The sequence below is a fragment of the Catharus ustulatus genome, chromosome 18 (genome assembly GCF_009819885.2).
Source record: "Catharus ustulatus isolate bCatUst1 chromosome 18, bCatUst1.pri.v2, whole genome shotgun sequence".
Classification (NCBI taxonomy): domain Eukaryota; kingdom Metazoa; phylum Chordata; class Aves; order Passeriformes; family Turdidae; genus Catharus; species Catharus ustulatus.
Window position 1 is genome coordinate 11,333,515 of NC_046238.1, and position 18,713 is coordinate 11,352,227.

Genomic DNA, 18,713 nt, shown 5'->3' on the forward strand with positions numbered 1-18,713 from the left:
CAGCCCGTCTCAGACTCTGTCAACTTTCCATTTGTGTGCAGAGCACTTGAACTGTAGTTTGTATTTACTAAGAAATCAGCTCTGGCCTCCAGTTCTTCAAACACTGCATGAAATTAGTGGGATTTTGTAGGAATCAGTGTGGAAACTGAATCAGTTACTTAAATCAAGTTAACTTGGTGCTTTATTTAAATATTGTTTAAATTATTAATGTAATTAAAGTACATTTATGTTTGAATATAGTCCAAATTTAATATAATATATAAACCTTTCTACAATAAAAAGATACCTGCTTCAAAGCTCTCTAGCCCATTTCATTAAGTGTGGATCACAAAGATTACAGGGCTCCATTGGGAGTAGATAAAACGTAACTGAGTGCAGTGTTTAAAACTACACTGTGTTATCATGCTCACCCCTGAGCTGGGCAAAGGGGAAACTCAATGACTCTTACAGATACTTCAGACCAGTGCTGTGCCTGTATAATACAAAATAGTTTTCCAGTGGCTTCAGTGTGGAATTCTCCTACCAAATGGTTCTCCCTGTCCCAGAAAGTGAACCCTTGAAGTGTAACCACGGGGAACAGCAGCCCCTGGGTGAGCCTGGAAGGGATCATGTTCTGCACCCACAACCAGCTCTCTGCTGCCAGCCTGGAGCCTCCCAGCCACTCCTCCTTGGGTGCTTTTCCCCGACTCAAGGCCCCAGAGAGCAAAGCTGCCCCGGGCTCGAGGTGAGCCTGGTGTGCAGGCCTGAGCAAAGCAGGCAGCACACACCTGCAGCACCTGGAAGGAGAGAAGAGAATGAAACCTAAGGCTGGAGCAGGATGAGAAAGAACATGAATATAATACCCACAGATGTTCTGTACAAATTGCTCCACCTGAGCAGGTGTCTTTCCATTTTCCAGACAGCCCTGAGGCGTGGATGGGCTGCCCTGGGGCAGCAGCTCCCCTGTGGCCTCGGGGATACAGCTGTGAGTGTGAGGCAGGATCAGCCTCCCTGCCTGGCTCTGGAGAGACGTTTGTCTGCTCTTTGTTAGCAGCCTCCAGTTATGGAGATTCTGTAATCCTCTGGGGCAGTCTAACCCAGGGTAACCACAATGAGAAAGCTTTCCTAGCAGACAGCTGAGCCACTCTCGCACACATTACAGCACACAATACTAAAATTTATCACGCTTTTTTCAGTGACCTTTTGAGTTCCAGAAGCAAGATCCAAGGCATATGCACTGTCAGCTAGCAGCTTGTTCATTCACTGACTGAGCTGAGTGACTCCTTCCTGCTGCAAAACAGAAAGCTGAGCCCTTTGTGGGCTACCCTGAGAAGTACATTGTACAAAACAAACGCAGTCACTTTTCACATCCTTAATACAGAAACAGTGCCATTGAAATGCCATTTTTAGCTGATAACTCAAAAATCAATCCAAAGGTAGAAACACAGGGACATTGTGCTGAAGGTGTCACGGAGCAGAACTAGCAGAATGACATTGGTCATGCTGTAGGAAAATAAACATCAGGATTGTTACTTCAGCATAAAGCAGCATTTCACTGTCAAACCAGTGCAGCCACCTGCCAGGGGAATCCCCACCAGGTAGGAACAAGCAGAGTGACAAAGATATGGACAGGGAAGGACATCTCAATGAAATTGCCTTTGTAAGACACGTAAACAAAAATTTTCCCACCATGTAAATCAAACTATGTTGCAATATCTGACAACACACATCCTGCCAGTTTTAAAGTGAATTCTGACAAAATAGAGATATCATTTACTTTGATTTATAATATTAAAAATTTAACTTTACTAAAGATAATGCAGGACTGTAAATCATACTTGCCCTACCAGTCTGCAACCTACAAATTCCATATTTCTATGAATTCTATTCCTGTGAATTCTAGGAAGGAATGTACCTCAAGGGAGAGCACACAACTCACTCTTACACTGAAATGTTTCTTTTGCTAGAACAGCTGAGCTGCTGTTGGGAGAGAAGCTTTAATCTAAACAGAGGGAAACTTTTACAGGGATGTGTCAAATCAGCACATTTTCTTCATTACTGTGTTCACAGCCAGTGCCTGTAAGTACAAACTGCTGTGCCTCCCACCAAAGCACCCACGCTGCAATCTGGGGTTATTAACTTCAGTCTCTGGTTGGTTGTGACAAGTCAAACATCCTGTACAGCGATGGGCTACAAAGCTGAGCTTAGTTTAGTGCATTTGAAGGGAGCTCAGACTCTGAAAGCTTGTGTGCACATGAGTTCTTGTAACCTAAAAGGGCAAAGATACTTCCTACCACAATGTCCTGGTTTTGGCTGGAGTAGAGTTACGGGCTATATTTTGGGTTTGTGCTGAACACAGTGAAGAAAACTCGTCCATTTAAGCCACGACACACATTTAAACATCGCCTTCTCACTTGAATGAGATGCTACAACTATAGATCTGGAGAGTAAGACACAGGTTTAGAAGACACAGCCCCCTCACTCACACTTATGTTTCCTGCACTGTGCGTGCTTGGTGCCAGAGCTTAAAACACTCATGCTTGTTCCCCCGCCCAAAACCCCCACCAAATAATTGATTTTTTCACCCGTGCCAGATGCGGGTCCTGGGCCGGGGCTGCTGCCGCCCTCAGCCGGGCCGCGGAGCTGGGAAGGGCCTGGAGCACAGGAGTGAGGGGAGCGGCTGAGGGGGCTCGGCCGGGACAGGAGGAGCTCAGGGGGGAATTCTGTCCCTGCACAATCCCTGCCAGGCCGTGAGGGATCCCGGGAACCAGGATGAGAGGAAACGGCCTCAAGCTGCGCCAGGGGAGGTTCAGGTAGGACACGAGGAGTAATTTCTCCACAGAAGGGTTGATCAGACATAGGAACGGGCTGTCCTGAGAGGCGATGGAATCACCGAGGCATTTAAGGAAAGACTGAACGTGGCGCTCAGCTCACGGCCATGTTCTAGGTGACCCGTTGGTGGTCACAGGCTGGACTCGACCGCCTCAGGGCTTTTCCCTCCCTACCTGCGGCCGGCATCCCGCGCTCCCGGGACTCAGGTGTGCAGCAGCCCCGCCCTGAGGGAGGAGCCGCCCCGCGCACGCGCCGCCCGCGCCCCGCCCTTTCCCCCTCACAGCCGCGGGGCGGGCGCGCGGGGTGCGCGTGCGCGGTGCCGCCAGGGGGCGGGGCGGAGGCGGGCGGAGGGGTCCCTGCCGTGCGCGCGCCCCTCCGCGCCCCCCCTCCCGCCGGCCCGGCCCGCGCGGCGCCCCCGGACCCGGGGCTGCGAAGCAGCGGGAAGGAGGCGGCGGCTGCCCCGGTAAGCGCCGAGCGCCGGCGGGCACAGCCCGGCCCCGACCCCCGCCCGCCCGCCCGCTGGGGGGTCGCCCTCGGCCGCGCAGGCTCCGGCAGGGCCTGTGTCCCGCGCCCCGGCCGCAGCGCCTCACGGCCGCGGGATGCCCCGGGCTCGGCCCCTCCTCACCGGCGCCCCCCGAGGGGCCGCGCTGTCACCCCGCGGCGGTGACACCGCCCCGCGCCCGCCCCGGGTCCCCCCGCGACTCCCGCACCGTCCGGCCGCGCTGCCCGTCCCCGCTGTCACCCATCTTGTCCCTGCGGGCAGAGCGGCCCGCGCTCGCATCCCGCGGGGAACCGCTCGCTGCACGCTGCTGCCTGCGAGAGGGGTGGTGGGTGCGTGTGGGGCTCCCGAGGAGAAAGGCGGAGTGCCCGCGTTCTGCAGCTTTCTGGCTGGGTTTTGGTGTGTTTGGGAGCACCTTTGTCTGGGTTCTGGTCGCATACTTCTCTGGAGCGTGGTTTTTCTGCCTTTTCAGAGCTGAAAGAGCATCTGAGTTCCAGTTTTGTGTCTGCCCTCCTATGCTTCACGCTATTTTAGGTTTCAGGTCTGTCACGACCTCTTATGTAGGAAGGCAGGTTCCTATAGCTGGGCCAAACCAGTCACCAGCTGTTCTGAGAGGTTCTGTACGCTGTGTCTTCAGAGAGAAAAACAATGCAGTGCTGTGCTGATGCTCAGCAAACTGCACCCTTCTCTCCACAACAGCATCTCACTGTCTGTGATTGCATGAAGTGTCTGTGTGCTGGGATCTGGGGAACACAGTTCTCTTGTAGCAGAAAATGTGGCACGTAAGTGGTTCTGCGGGCTGAAAAATGCCCTAAGGAGCCATGGGTTCTGTTGAAGGGCACAGTCTGTGCAAGCTGTGCTCACCCCAAAAGCAAACATAAACCTTCTGGAGCTGCTTCCTGCTTCATTAATGTTGTGGACTTTGGCTGCTGAAAGATAGGCAGATTAAAGCCAGGGGCTGCTTTGAACACCGTGAATCACAATATAGTGCTGCAGGAGCTCAGAAGAAGAGAAGCAGTTTCTTCTCCGTCTCCAGCCTACTTGAGTGTTGTTAGGTAGTTGCTAACAAAAATGAAAAGAGAAGGTCATTGTAAATAGTCTGAGATTAAAACTGGGAAACTGAGACGGGAGTAGTCTCATGTTTCTTGTAACACTGCCACTTCACTTTCAGCTAATGGAAAAACCAGATTCCAGGCTGGTGAACTAGGTGAAGTAAGGAAAAAGTCCCTTGATTTCTCAGATGTTTTTGTATGGCTGAAGATACTTTTTCTTTCTTTTTTGAATATGATACATTATTGGGAATAAAACATCTCAAATATTTTTAATGTATTCTTTTATTTCTGTTAAATAAAGTGCCATCTAGTTAGATAATGCAGCCCACATTTTCCCAGTTATCTGCTCAAGCTGATTGTTACATATGCTTTAGTGTGATCATTGGTAAAGATCTGCCTTCTCTCTTAGATTGTGTGAGGGTTTGTTATATTAAAGTCTGATGATGCTGGAGCATCACAGTGGGAAAACCTCTGTGCAGAGATTTCCGGTGTCATGGACTGCTACCTTCTGTGGTGATTTGCAGCTCAGGAGTGTTTTCCCTTTCCCTCTGTGCTCCAGGCTGGTGTGGTCTCTGTGGCCTTCCAGGCATCTGCCAAAGGTGTCTTGTGCATCAGGCTGGAGCTAAGGTTTCCCTCAATGGACAGTGTGTCCATAGCAGCAAATCAAAGACAACTTGGGTGTTAGGCTGAGGTCTGGCACATGCTTGGCCACATCACTGTCAGCATGGGCATTGGCATTCTCCTGAGTGATACCTGGACATCATTTAAAGGGCAAATGCCAGGTCTAAAACTTCTTGAGTTTTGGAAGTTTCTGTCTAAGCACATGTTGGGATGGATATTTTTATGCTGCAAAGGTTTAATTGTACAAAATAAATCTGATGTGCCGTCAACATTTTATGTATTAATAGATATATACTTAGAAGTAACATTTTGAAGTCAAATTTGTGCAATTTTTGCTTTACTATTGGCATAAAAGTGGAAAATAGATTCTCAGTGGGTGGAGGCTGTGGAAACTCCTTCAGAGCTTTTTCACTAACATAATTCAGAAGCTCTTTTTTGACCTTGAGATGATGGAGCCTGTCTTGCCAACAGCGATCCAGTCCTAGCAGTGTGTAATGCTTGCTATTAATGGGACTGAATCACTGTTGCTCATTGGGAAAAACAGCATAAGAAATGTTAGGCTTGTACTTCCTGGCTTAAAAAAATCAGCCCATTTAGTCTTATTTTTGGTCTTTATACTGAAAAAGGGAGAAAGAGCAAGTGTTGGAAGCTGGTTTATGTAATGGTAGCCTTACGTGACTGGTTACAAGAAACCTATTAGTTGTTTCTTTTGAGCTTATTCCAGCTGGAATGATCAGAGAAGCCACCATTTGGAGCACTTAGCAGCAGTGCAGCCTGGAAGCAATCACAGGATACTATCTTTAAACATAAATAATTCATTAGTCGAGTTTTCACACATACGTGCATGGTTTTCTTTGGGAAAGACAACTTTACTGTCCTACACCTAGGAGGCACTGCAACTTTTGATCTTTGCATTTGTAACTAAATGTCTTGGGGTACTTCAGTTTTGCAAAGAACTGACACTGTGCTGCAAATCAGTGGCAGAACTAGTAGCTTCCCAAATTGCAGGAAAAAATAATCCAAGAATAAATTCTGAAGTTAGGTGAAAGCAGGCTTCAATCCACAAGGTTTCGGTACCAAAAAAAAATAATTTAGAACTAGTCACTCATTGCGTATTAAATGATTATAAAGCCACTAAAGCAAATTTTAGAAGAGTAAATAGCAAATTTTTACTTACTTCAAAACTTGGTTTAACATTTTTGAAAGATAAATCTTGCATAAATGTTATTTTCCATCACTTTGTGCTGGAGTGGAGCCAAGGTAATGATTGGTTGCAACTAATTGTTAGATATGCAGTTTTATTAAGGAAAATAAACTGAGCACCTAACATGTAGTATTTAAATAATAGTAAAAAAGAGTTAAGGTAGAGTAGAAGTACTCAAGTGATGTGTTTGATGACATCAGTCTAAAAGTATTTGTATTTTTTGGATGCTGAAAGCATTTCCTTGGCTTTGGTCATTTGGCCAGTGTGGGATACATGTTCTGCACAGGTACCTGCAGTGAGTAATGACTTTGTGTGGGATCTGTGTTGGGGGAGGTGGGTGGAAAGCATGACCAGGAGGCTGGCCTTGCTGCTCCCTGAAACTTTCTGTGTTCTGCTTAATACATTTCTGTGGATGTTCTTAATTAAAAGCACACAGTGGTTTTGGCAGATGGAGCCTTCTTGAAGTTTCGGCTGCAGAATTTCCTCGCTGTGTGGAGGTTGGTGCAGGAGAGGCTCCTTCAATGTATTTCACTGCTAGAATGTTGGCTGGCTGTGTATGGACAGGTCCTGAGTGACATGGGCAAGTTTATAAAAATGATCTGCTAGAGTTTGACTTTCTCTGTTTAGCCATAGGATTTTTAATCTTTTTTTTTTTTTTTTAACTGAATTGTCGTGTTCTACTGAACTAAAATTTTATTTAGTAAAGTAAATGACACTGAGGGTTGATAATGGGTGTGCATTTACAGTAGCATCTGCTGTGCAATCTTTTCAGACAATGGTCTTGCCTGCTTCAATTTGCTCTTCCCTAACAAGTGACCAGCACTTTAAATGGTTAATGGCAAACATTTCCTTCAAGTCCCAGAAGGAATATAGGCTTTTCTGGAAAAGGAAAATTAAAGCTACTTATAGACATGATTCCTTCCACAAATCTGAGTAACTGTGTGCACTTTAAGTTTTAGTTTTGTTTATATTTCTTTCTGTAACAAAAAAAAAAAACAAACTTCTTTCTTTAAGTGACAGAATCGTGCAAAGCTGCTTTGTACCTGCACTTGCTTGTATGAGATGGACAATTAATGTCTATTTTGGAAATTATGAACTTCTTAAATACATACAGTTGCTGGTAGTTACCATCAAATTATTCTTCACTTAGGATTTGTAAATCTGAGATGCATTCTTCAATGTGGCAATATCATTGTATTTAACTGTACCGAGAATGTATCAAGAATTAGCATGTTAAAATGAAAACTTTGTGACCTGAATTTCTCCCCCATTACTGTTGCTGTTTTTTCTAGTTTTATACAAAACTACAGAAGAGGGTTTCCTCAACCTGTAGAATGGGCATGCCTGTGACTTTGAAAAAGTTTAAAGATAGCATCATGCTGTTCTCCAAAGGTTTTGAAAGCTTGCTGGGATAGATATTACTGTAAACAATGTAAATTCTGATTGTGAAAACTCAGGAAAAATAGTAAAGCTATTTTAAAGGGTATAGATCCAAGTGTGCAGATGAAATTTCAGTCTATTTCATATTCAGAACTATATTTGCTGTGTTCAAAACATGAAATCATATAAATATGTGTTACAAAAACTTGATAGTTTCCTGAAAATCCTTCTGATCTACACACTTGTAAAAAATAAATAAGGTTTATCTACAGAAATTAAGCCTATCAGTTATGGACATTAGTGTTGTAATACAACTGTTGAAAGAAAAGGACTTCAGTATAGCCTTTAATAGAAAGATTACATTTTTCTGGAGGAAAAACTGTTCTGAGGCCTTCAGTCACACATCAAAGGCGTGCTAGGAAACCTGGAGATACAGGAGCTTTTCAAAGAAATACTTTAAAAGTGTTTCACAGTGGAAAGTGCACTTGGCATTCCATGAGGATATCAGCACATCAGCAGCTACATCAGCTGAGGATGCTGTACTGGGCTTTTAGTGCTTTCCCAGGCTTTGTCCCGTGTGGAATCCTGCATTGCACTTGGCATTCCATGAGGATATCAGCACATCAGCAGCTATATCAGCTGGGGATGCTGTACTGGGCTGTTAGTGCTGTCCCAGGCTTTGTCCCATGTAGAGCCCTGGGTTGCTGTAACAACCAAACTGTCCCAGGGAACAGTGACTCCATAAACTGTCTGGTGATTCACCCTTCTCTGAAAGGCTTGGAATAAAATTTGGAAGCGAAAATAGTCTTACCCTTTTTCCCTGGGGAAATAAAAAATTACCAGTAGATGGGAAGCTCTCCATCCTGTTGCAAGGACTTCTCTTCCACGTGACTCAAATTTTGTCCTTGAGCTTCCACACTGGGGGTGGTAACTGCTCCTCCCTTAGTGATACCAGATATTTAGGAAGGATTTGCATGTGGCTCTGTCTCTGCTCTGTCTGCCAAGCCTGAAGGACTTTAAACTACGTTATGAGTGTGCTGTTGACAGGGCTTGGAGGTGAGGAAAGATGGGGGGCACTGCACAGAACTGAAATCCATAGATAGCCAGGCTCCAGACCCCTCAGTGCCCCGTTGTGTCATGTGGTGATGGTGTAAAATAGCACAGTTCATCTGTGCCCTGGAAGAGTGCAGTTTGGTTGGTGGCACTAAGAGGTTTGTTTAAAGCAGGGCTGTTGCTGAGCAGCCAATAGCCTGAAACTGAATTAAAACAAATTTAGGGGTGCACCATCTCTGAAAGGATGAGACTTCCTTCTTGTTCCCAGTCCCGCTGCTTCCTTTGCATAGTATCTAGCAATTACAAGGTGAGTCAGATCAGTCCTGATCTGTCTGAAAGACCAACTCATCAAAAATGAGCTGTGATCTCTAGAATGGAGAGAAGGGAGAGGACCGAGATGGGGTGGGACTGCCTCTTTAGGTGGCAGGGTACAATTAAATTATTTTCATGACTAATTTAAGCAATCCCCAACAGGCACTTCCCTCCCCCAGCCTTAGCAAGATTGACTTGTGCATGAGCCATTCCCATTCAGGCCATTCTCTTGGTGCATCTGAGACAAGGATGGCCTTTCTGGGTTTGGGAATCCCAGAACTGTAAGCACCTGGGGCGTGGGAAGGTCCTCAGGTAATGCACCTCTTTATTGCTTCTTCTATTCTCTGGGACCTTTTTTTGTTGCAATGCCTTCAAGAATGTTGTCAGACCAGGTTGGTGGTGAAGTGGACATAGCGAGCACCCAGTCACCTCCCAGTTCCAGACATCCAGGCAATAGAAAATCCTCAAGCTGAGAATTAATCAGCTGCTGGTAAGAGCAGATCTAGCATCATAACCATCCTGGTATCAGGACTTGGAGTGTTTGGATTTTGCATGAACTGAAGCTCTGGTGGAGTGTTTTGGATGAGCATGAGACCTAGTGCAAGTTAATCACTTCTCTTACAGGTTTTACCTGTAACACATGTGTACTGGCAGGCACTGGTCTGCCTCCTGAAATGGCCATTGCACATCCTCCTGTCCTCTCCCTGTGATGGGCACCTGGCTGCTGCCTGCCTTACTCCTCCCTGGGAGCTTGATGCAGCAGAAGCCTTTGCTGCAGTTGTTGATCTCTGAATTCAGCTGACAACATTTACAATGGACCAAAGGGAGAAGGTCACCACTGGTCACCTGCTGGAGGCAGAATTTTGGGAGTCCCTGTGCTGGAGAGAGAACATTGCAGTGAAATGTTGTACTCTGAGGAAGGAAGCTGTTGGTCATACACCTTTTGCTGTGTTATTTTATCAACTCCCCCGGTTTTAATATTGCCATGGCTGCTTTTGTAAGCACTGCCAGGCAGTGCCAGGAGAGTTTCCACGTGTGTGTTTGTCAGTAGGACTCATGGCTGTAGGAATCACAGCAATTAACAGTGTAAGCATTCCACCAGTGGACTTTGATTGCTGTGTGAGGAATACAGTATATGCTGAAGGTTATAGGACACTCAGTACACCTTTGTAACTGGAAGGTTGGTGATTTTTGGAATAACACTTGCTTTAGAGTGTGCTTGGAATAGCAGGCAAGAGCACTGCCTTAATGGAGTTAACTGATCAAATATCACTTTTTAGTTTAGTGGGGTTTGTACTTAAAGCTGGTCAGTCCTTTGACTGGGAAAATTAGTGTGTTAATTTTTAAAATTTTCTTGTAGAACAAATGTCACTGTAGAAGTTGGCTCTGTTTTATTGAAATATTAACCTGAGGGTTTTACAGGGAAGGTTGATGTGTCTACTGTTTGTTTAAGCATGTAAAATCTGACACAGAAGTGTAATTGCTACCCAGGAAATAGGTATGTGCTGCCTCATCTCTTAGTGTGTGGCTTAAAATTTGGATGCAACTGTGATATTTACCAAAAAGAGTGAAAACTGTCAATGTAACCAAATTATTGGTATTTTCAACACCAAGGAGACAAACCCTACTTAATAGTAAAGTGGATGTGTTTTGATCTGGGCTGTGAGCAGCTGGAGTTATTGGGCATGCTAAGGGTACTGAGCCCACATAGAATGTTTTTTAATCAGCTCAATGATGTATACCAGTAAGGTATGGATTTACCTGGTCTGTTATTCTGCTTTTCAAAGCTATAATTAAAAAAAATCTTCTGAAGCTGCAGTCAGTGTAGAAGCTCATGCTGAGACCAAGTTAGGGACAGTGTTCCCCTTCCCTGTGAAACAGTTTCCCCATGCCAGTTGATGAACAGTTGTTTTTTCTTTTCCTTGGCAGTGGTTTGAAATAGCAGTTATTTGAAATAGGAGCTTGAAAACAAGGCTACATAATTTAATTTTGTTATGAAAAGGCTTTTAGAGCACAGTTTGTGAGTTCAGGAGTTCTGTAAATGTTCCTGTCACTTGTCTGGAATGTTAAGTATTGCAACGGCTACACATTGCTCGAAGCAGCTACAGCTCTGCAGTTTTCTCCAAAGAAGGAGTAGAGAAATTGAGGTGTGTAACAGCCAATTCTTGCCCAAAGCTCTGGTCGTTCCTCCCTTCTGTTTGATGGAGAAGGAGCAATAGCAAATGTGGCTTGAAAGCAGTGGATGGGATATCATAATTTAAATGCAGAATTCCTATTTTTGTACTTCCACAACTTGTAATTGAAATCTGTGAAGACTCTTCTGAGTTTTTAAGACAGAAAGTAACAGAAAGGTGTTTTCTCTCTGAGTGACTCCCTGCAGCCCTTGTTCCAGGAGTGCAGCCCAAATGTTCCAGCTGTGTTGCACTCCATTGCTCAGTTTGTGTTTTCCTTCCACTGCCCACACTGGCACAGGGACCCAGCCCACCTGCAGCTGTGGGCAGATGCCTTAGGAAAAACCCCAAACACAAAATCTTCCCTCCTACCCTGACTGTTTTCCCACCTTGCTATTAGTTTTGGCTCAGAGGGGTTTCTGAGCCCTTTGTGCTCAGATATTTAATAGCCATTAGGAAATTTCTGTACCTTGTGCATGGCCAGTCTCCCCATCTTCTCACACAATATACATTTAAAATACAGCTCACTTGTTTTATTCAGAACCTGACTAAATTCATTTGCTGGTCTTTAGTTTTAGTGCTGGAAGAGATGATTAACAGCCACTCCCAGTCTGCCTGCTCCATGCCATTGCAGATTTGATAGGCTTTTGTCATGTTCCCTCTGAGATGTCTCATGGGAGCTATTATATACCTTTGATCTTATTTTTACCCCTTGCTTGATCATTTTAAGATCTGTAAGAAACTTTTTTTTTTTTGAGATTGAGAGAACTGCACATAGCAACTAAAATGTGGATACTTGGGCAAAAAATTGATTTGTTGAGTGCAATATTTGTGTTTGATGGTTCCTTCTCTGTTACTTTCTTTAATAATTTCTACAATTGCTTTGCTTTTTTTGCTTTTTCTTATTCCAAACACTGTACTGGTAGTTTAATGGAGCTGTGAATCAGAATGCTGTAGTCTTGCTGAGCAGTATTGATACGCTGAGAACACATTTATATTTAAAGCTGAGGTTGCTTTCTCCTGAGAGATGGATGTGTTTGTGTTTGCCTATATTTAATTTTGTTTGTTGTTTTTGTTGTCCTGTTAGTCTCATAAGGATCTTTGTGATTCCATGGACTCTCCTTGGTATTTTAAATTACCCACTAGCATCAGCAAACTTTCCAGTCACTAAAACTTGATCTTAAGCAATAAAAGAAATGCACTATTTGCTCTGGACTGTTGGAATCCAGTGGTTTATATAGCATGTTTTTGGAATTATTGAGCAAGAGACATTGTTGTAGAGTGCTTGTGCAGCTGAAAGTTAGAAATGAAGAGAGCTGTGTCTCTTTCTGTATAGCTCATTTCATATTCCAGATATGAAGCTTTTTGGTGTCTATGCTGTCTTGTCTGCAGAGACTTGGCAAAGTTCTGTATCTGAATTTTACAGGGGGTTGATGAGGCTGTATTTTATAATCTCTTTGCTTTTCTGCCTTTTGGGACTGTATAAGTGACCTGAAAACGTCATTCCCTAATTATTTGGACAAAGTTGTCAGCCTAAATATATCAAAACCAAAGAATTTGCACAAGCAGAGAGTGAAAGTGTACTGACTCTATTGTTCTTAGATGTGAGCAATTTCTTTTGTAATTTGGGTATTTGATTTTCCAAAAGTGCTCAGTGTCCTCATATTTGAGGGAATGCTTGCTTCTATATATTTTAAGCTCTCAAAAGATAAGTCTAAGATTATTTATAATTTTCTTAATAATTCACAATTTTTAGTAGGTAGCACTGCTTTATGCCTCTCAAAAAAGACTTCTGTTGCTTAACCCTCTGTTGTCTTCCAGGCACAAGAAACTATATTCTGTGCTCTTGTAACTGAGCTTTACTTTTGTGACAGCAATATTAGCATAAACAAGCATATTAAATAGTGGATGAGATTAAAATAATCACAGTAAGGAATCATCCCCTCCCTGCTCTGCTTCAGTGCTCAGGGTTCTGAGGAGCAATGCTGAAAGCATTGCATGTTGGCTGGCTGCATGTATCATATCAGCTTACAGTCAGGAGCAGAGCCATGCTATTGGGCAGAAGAGTTTGAAATTATTATTTATGCAGTTGTGTTTGCAGCTGGTATAAAGTGCAGGACTGGTTTCACATGCTCCCTCAGAGCAGGGAGAGCACTCCTGAGCAAGCTTCTCCTGTTTCCTGGACTATGTGTGCTGTGGAGAGAGAGACGGCTGGGAAAGGATACAGGTTAGAGGCAATAGTTACACTCTGGTTTAGGAATGCAGACTTGCTATCTGCTACTTTGGCACTGCTTTGGCTTTTTTCCATTTTGATTAATTGATACTGTTTGTGCTATCATGAATCAAATGTTTTCCAGTAATGTCTTGTGCCTGTTGATGAATGTTTTCTTCACTAGTGGCTTTTTCTTCCTTTTTCTTTTTTCTTTTTTTTTTTTTTTTTGAGGAGGAGGAGGAAGTGTGTATAAAGGGAAAGGAAGTCTTCAGTAATTCCTTCTTTCTCCCTAGGGCAAAATATAAAATACAGTTTTATATGCAGTATTTTCTTTTTAAAACAATAGTGAAATAATATTTTAGTTTTAATTTGAATTGTTAGTGCTGTACGTTACTCTTCAGAAAGCTTCCTTTGGTCAGAGAGTTTTTTATTTCTTATTTTAAAATGTATTGTTAAATTTTCTTGTTGGGCAGAGACAAGATTATTGTTGATTCTTAATACTGTTTCTTTCTAATGAATGTGGTAGTGTTCTTCAGAAGCACAAAAGTAGTTTTTATCTACCATACCTGCCTTTTGAGAAACTGGGTGAAGCAGGGCTTTTTGTACTTCCAGTATTGATGTCTTCTGTTTTCAGTGCTGAAAGCCCATCTCCTTTTTCCTTCCTGGGGAAGGCAGGAGGGGAGAAATTGGCACAGAGAGGCCATAAATTCACTTGAGGAGTCTTAGTGAGCAGCTGCTTTTAGAACCTGTAATGCTAATTGATGTCTTGTTCTTGTTTTGTGTGACCTGTTTGTATCTTTTTCTCAGTTTTTAAATTACAAAAACTTATTTCATTAGGAAAGTGACTACTAAGGCTTAGTTTCTTTGGAATTAAAACAGGAACAGTGGTCTCTAACCCTTCTTGTCCTCTGTGCATCTTTGAAGTTTCTGGAAATATGGTTCTATCTTTAATTTTCAGTAGTAGTGGTCTTGAGTGTCAAATTTATGGCTATTTTAAAGTAATGCTGTGATGAAACATGAGGATTATACTTAGCTGACATTGTAGAGTTTTGCTTGCTTCCATCACTGTGCTTTGCAGTTGCTGTCCTTGAAGCAAACACTGGGGCATGTTTTCAGGAGCCCTTCTCATGGAGGAGAAACATTTGAGTTCCCAGAGCTTGTCAGTGCTGACACCCTGAGAAGTACTGATACCAGTATAAATGTTTGTTGTGTAGAAGGTAATGTCAGGCTGCCTCTCCTTCTGAGCCCATCCATCCAGTGGGTTATGTTATTGTCTTCCTTGCTGTAATAAACAGATCCAACTGTGTTTACTGTGCATGCAAAGCTCATGTGTGCTGTGTCTGGCTTGGCAAGGTGTGTCAGGGTGATGAGTGTGCTCTGCAGACCTGACAAATGTGCATTGCAAGTAGCCAGGGCTGGCTGTTTGTGTGCCAGCCAGAGCCTCTTTACACTGCCAGGCTTTGCCCAAATGTATCAGTCATGTCTCTGCCGGTGCCCAAACCCTCCTCAGAGCACTGGCCTTCTCCCTTTGTGAGCTGTCAGAAAGGGATGGTTCTGGCTGACTGGAGTTATGGCAGGTGTGCAGGTTTTTTTGGGATCGTTTTTTAAATGCAGTCAACTTTGCTACGAACTGTGCTCTGTGCTCTGAAAATTCATTTGGGTTCTTCCTCAAGTGTGCTATGGGCAAAAAACATCAAAAGTACCATTTAGTAGTACAGATGCTCTTCAGTATTTTCAGTTTTAGTTTTCAGTTGAATAAGATCAAAAAGCACAAGTACGTGTTTGACTCATAAACATGAAAAAGGCAAGAAATAGAAGTGTGGAACTTTGTTGGTAAGCAGTGTTCCCATCTGCTGCTGGAATCTAGTAGGCAGTCATACCACTTAATATGATGTGTGTATAGCAAACATATTACCTTCATGGGGCTTTTCTGGTTTGGGTTTTGGTTTTTTAAGGAGTCTCTCATTTCAAATTATCTCTGTTATTTAATCTTCTGTGAAGGCGTTCTGATTCCTTGTAGCTGTATGGCAGGACTGGTGCATTTTTGACATTGTGATGATGAAACTGCAACAGCAAACAAAGTATTCTGTGTCTGTTCATGGCAGCTTTCAGAGCTAAAGGAAATCTGGAAGCTATAAACAAATATTTTCAGGGTCTTAAGATGAAGCTTCCTGTTGCTTCTGCTAACAGTTCTTAGGGATCTGAGGAGGAAGAACTCCTGGAGTTTTACTGACTTTGCTAAAAAGTCAGAATTTAAATATACTTGTGTGCAGCTGAGGTGATTCTCAGAAGGAAGGATGGTGTTAGTTTGGTTAGCTGAAATTATCTAGTACTTCTGACCACTATGTTGTTATGTCAAATATCTCATTCATACAGTCATCAATCTGCTTTTTGTGCCTTTGGAATGCTTCAGTTTTTAAGAGATGGAAATGTTTCAGTGCTCATGGACATGTTTCATGTTTCCAGTCAGCTGTGAGGTACTGGGCTCAGATAAACCTGATCACTTAGTTCCACCTGGAATCTGTGAGACTGAAAGTGGAGTGGGGATGTTGTCCTCCTAATCTTCCATCCCATGACATGAGACTCAGGGGTGATGAAGCAAACAGCTGCCAGCTCTCACTCTTGCAGGAGGAGATGATCCTGGTGTGTCTCGTCTTTCTGGTAGCCCATGCTTCAAGTCCTAGCTGCTCTGTGGCTTTCTCCTGTTAGTCTGTGCTTCCTTGGAATTAGCTGCTGTTGGAATACCTACAGTTTTTGGGTTTGCTGTGGCTGCTCCTGGTTTGGATAAAGTCAGCTTTGTTTTCTGGACTTTTGTGTGTGCTTGTGTGTGGAATGGCAGTGCTGGCAGTTTGCTGTCAGGGACTGCAGGCTGGGCTGAGCTGCGGGAGTGTCCTCGCTGCGGGCCGTGGAGCCCAGTGAGCTGCTTCTGGTTTCTTTTTGCAGATAATCCTCAAAATCACACAACTCATGCTGAATTTTGTAAAATTCCATGTGTTTATTGTTGTGATTTTTAATACTTGGTTTGAGGGAATCTGGATTTTTCAGCTTCCTTGTTTTTTTTGTGGAGTAAGTTTTTCTCCGTGACCACCGTTTTTCTCTCAGCGCTGTAGTTACTGAGCTGGTGGTAATCTTTTCTCAGATCCAGTGTTGTTGGTAGTTAGACTGTTGCCTGAATACTCCCACTGTGTTTTCCTTCCCACAGTCAGAAATAAAGGACATTGCTCCCTAATAAACCTTTCTTTTACTGGCTACGAGTGAACTCAGCAACATGGGTCAGTTATAAAATATCCTTGGTTCAATGCCATTTGTGGAACAAGAACTAAAAAAAAAAAAAAAAGGTTATAATTTGGAGTGGAGCTGTAGGAAGTGCTTAGTCCTTAGCAAAAATCCCTTTTAAAAAAAAAAGGCAAAAACCATTGGTCAGTCACATGCCTTTTGTTTGGCTCTAATTTGTGGTCTTTGCTGCTCTTCTGGATTTCTGATCTTAAATAGAACATTATAAAAAAAGACATTGCTTTTCATCTGTATCTTATATTTAAAGTCTCTTTCTTTCTGCTTGTAGATTTATTTGTAAATGCATCATAAACAGACAGCCCAGAATGAAGAAAGCAAGCAGGAGTGTTGGCTCAGTGCCCAAAGTGCCTGGAGTAAATAAAGCTCAAACAAGTGAAAAAGCCAAACCAGAAAACGGCTCCTCAGTGTCTGCAGTAACAAAACTCTCCAAAACCGGGACATCAGCATCTCTTTTGAAGGTAATAATCAGTAAAACATTCTGATTACTTGTATTTTTTACAAGAAAGCTTTAAAAAGGGTAGAATTTCAAGACTTGTCTTTAATGCAGCTTAGACTAGAGATTGCATGGGTAGCTGGAGGGAATCTGGGTAGTTACAGAGCCCTGGGCAGGGTGACAGGATCTTGTGTGTCATTCATGCTGCAGGATGAGATGGAGAGCAGTGTGCTGTGCAGGACTTGGCTGTTCTGCAAAAGGAGCAGAGTGGAAGTTGTGTTCTCACCAATGTTATTTGTTATTTGTTATGCTTGAATGGTGTCAGTGACTAACAGGATTTGATAAGAGTTATTTACAAATTCTGAAGAAAGAACTAATGAAATATCTAACATGAGAACTTTTTTGTTCAGTGTTGGGTCAGTGCAGCAGAATTCTTCTGGCTGTTTTGGCCTTTGCTTTGTACTGGAGTACTGCTTGAGCTGAATTTTCACAAGTTGATTCTTGCTCCCAGAACAAGTTCAAAGGTAGAGGTTTTTTGTTACAGTAGCAAAACAGGGCAGTATGTATAGGAGCACATGGCTTCCAACAAACAATCAGACACACTGAGGTGTGCTGGTGTGGAGTTTTCACCTGGGAGCAACCACATCTGGGTTGGATGGATGGAATGAGCCTGCCTGGTCTTACTCCTTTTCCTGAGATGTGAGCTGGATCCAGCTCCTTTTGCTCTCTGCAGCCCAGGGTGCAGTGCTGTGCTGCTGCTGCCCTGGAACAAATGAGCAGAGCAAGGAACAGGGTGTCCAGCTGGGACCTGAACCACTGTCACTGACACACAGGAAACCACAAAGGCCATTTAAATTACTGCCAAGAAAGATCCAAAATTAAAGAAGTATAAGAGTTGAGGTCTCCCTGCAATAGCTCTGCAGGATTGCTGAAGTCAAAAGGTGTGTTCCCTTTCTCTTCTTCCTTTTCTTTTGTGGAAGAATGGTTAATACTTTTGCTGATGAACTTGCAAACCAGGTTTCAGGGAGGTTTTCTCCCAGTGCCCCTCCTTTCTTCCATCACCCAATGCATCTTGCAGTATTCTTAGCTTTAAATAATCTTTTGATGCTTGTTGACACTACTTACTTCATATTTCTAGAAACCTCTCAAAGCAGCTGAAGTCCTTTGTAGTTTACTTATCAAGTTTCTTATGTCATACCTCTCAGGGAGATAAAGGAGGAGGATGATCTAACACTGAACAGATTTGACCCAGTATGCTTTCACAATTTTATTTATATTAGTAACACTTCTGGCTATGTTTTGGTGTGGGATTAGAATTCATGACAACTTATGAGTTTGAGGCACAATGAAAATTTTCTCTTGATTACTAAGGCTTATCTCAAACCATGTCCAATCAGGCTTACTCATACAGTTGGATGTCTTTTATTTGTTATGGTGATGTTGTGCCAACTATGTGACTTAATGATAATGATGAATCTTCTTTGAGTGTTCTGTGCTTATATAACAAAGTTAGGTGTTTGTGGGGTTTTTTGTTTACTGGTATTGGCAAATCACGTAATTTCTGACTTGAAAAAAATATCATTAGAAGTAGTATTTTAAAAAATATATTTTTTCATGTAATTTTATATTTGATGTTGCTGATGAAACATTTGGCATATTGTTTTCCTCACA

The 18,713-nt window shown here is 43.1% G+C and overlaps 1 protein-coding gene across 1 annotated transcript in view; it reads left to right on the top strand.

Annotated features, from left to right (window-relative positions):
* Positions 1–3,198: 3,198 nt before the first annotated feature.
* The window catches only part of SPECC1L (sperm antigen with calponin homology and coiled-coil domains 1 like), a 63,771-nt gene continuing 48,256 nt past the window's right edge, over positions 3,199–18,713 (top strand). The window contains exons 1-2 of the mRNA XM_033075659.1: positions 3,199–3,274; positions 16,878–17,067. Of these exons, the coding sequence (XP_032931550.1) occupies positions 16,915–17,067 (153 nt within the window). The 5' untranslated portion in view covers positions 3,199–3,274; positions 16,878–16,914. The remainder of the gene's footprint in view (positions 3,275–16,877; positions 17,068–18,713) is intronic.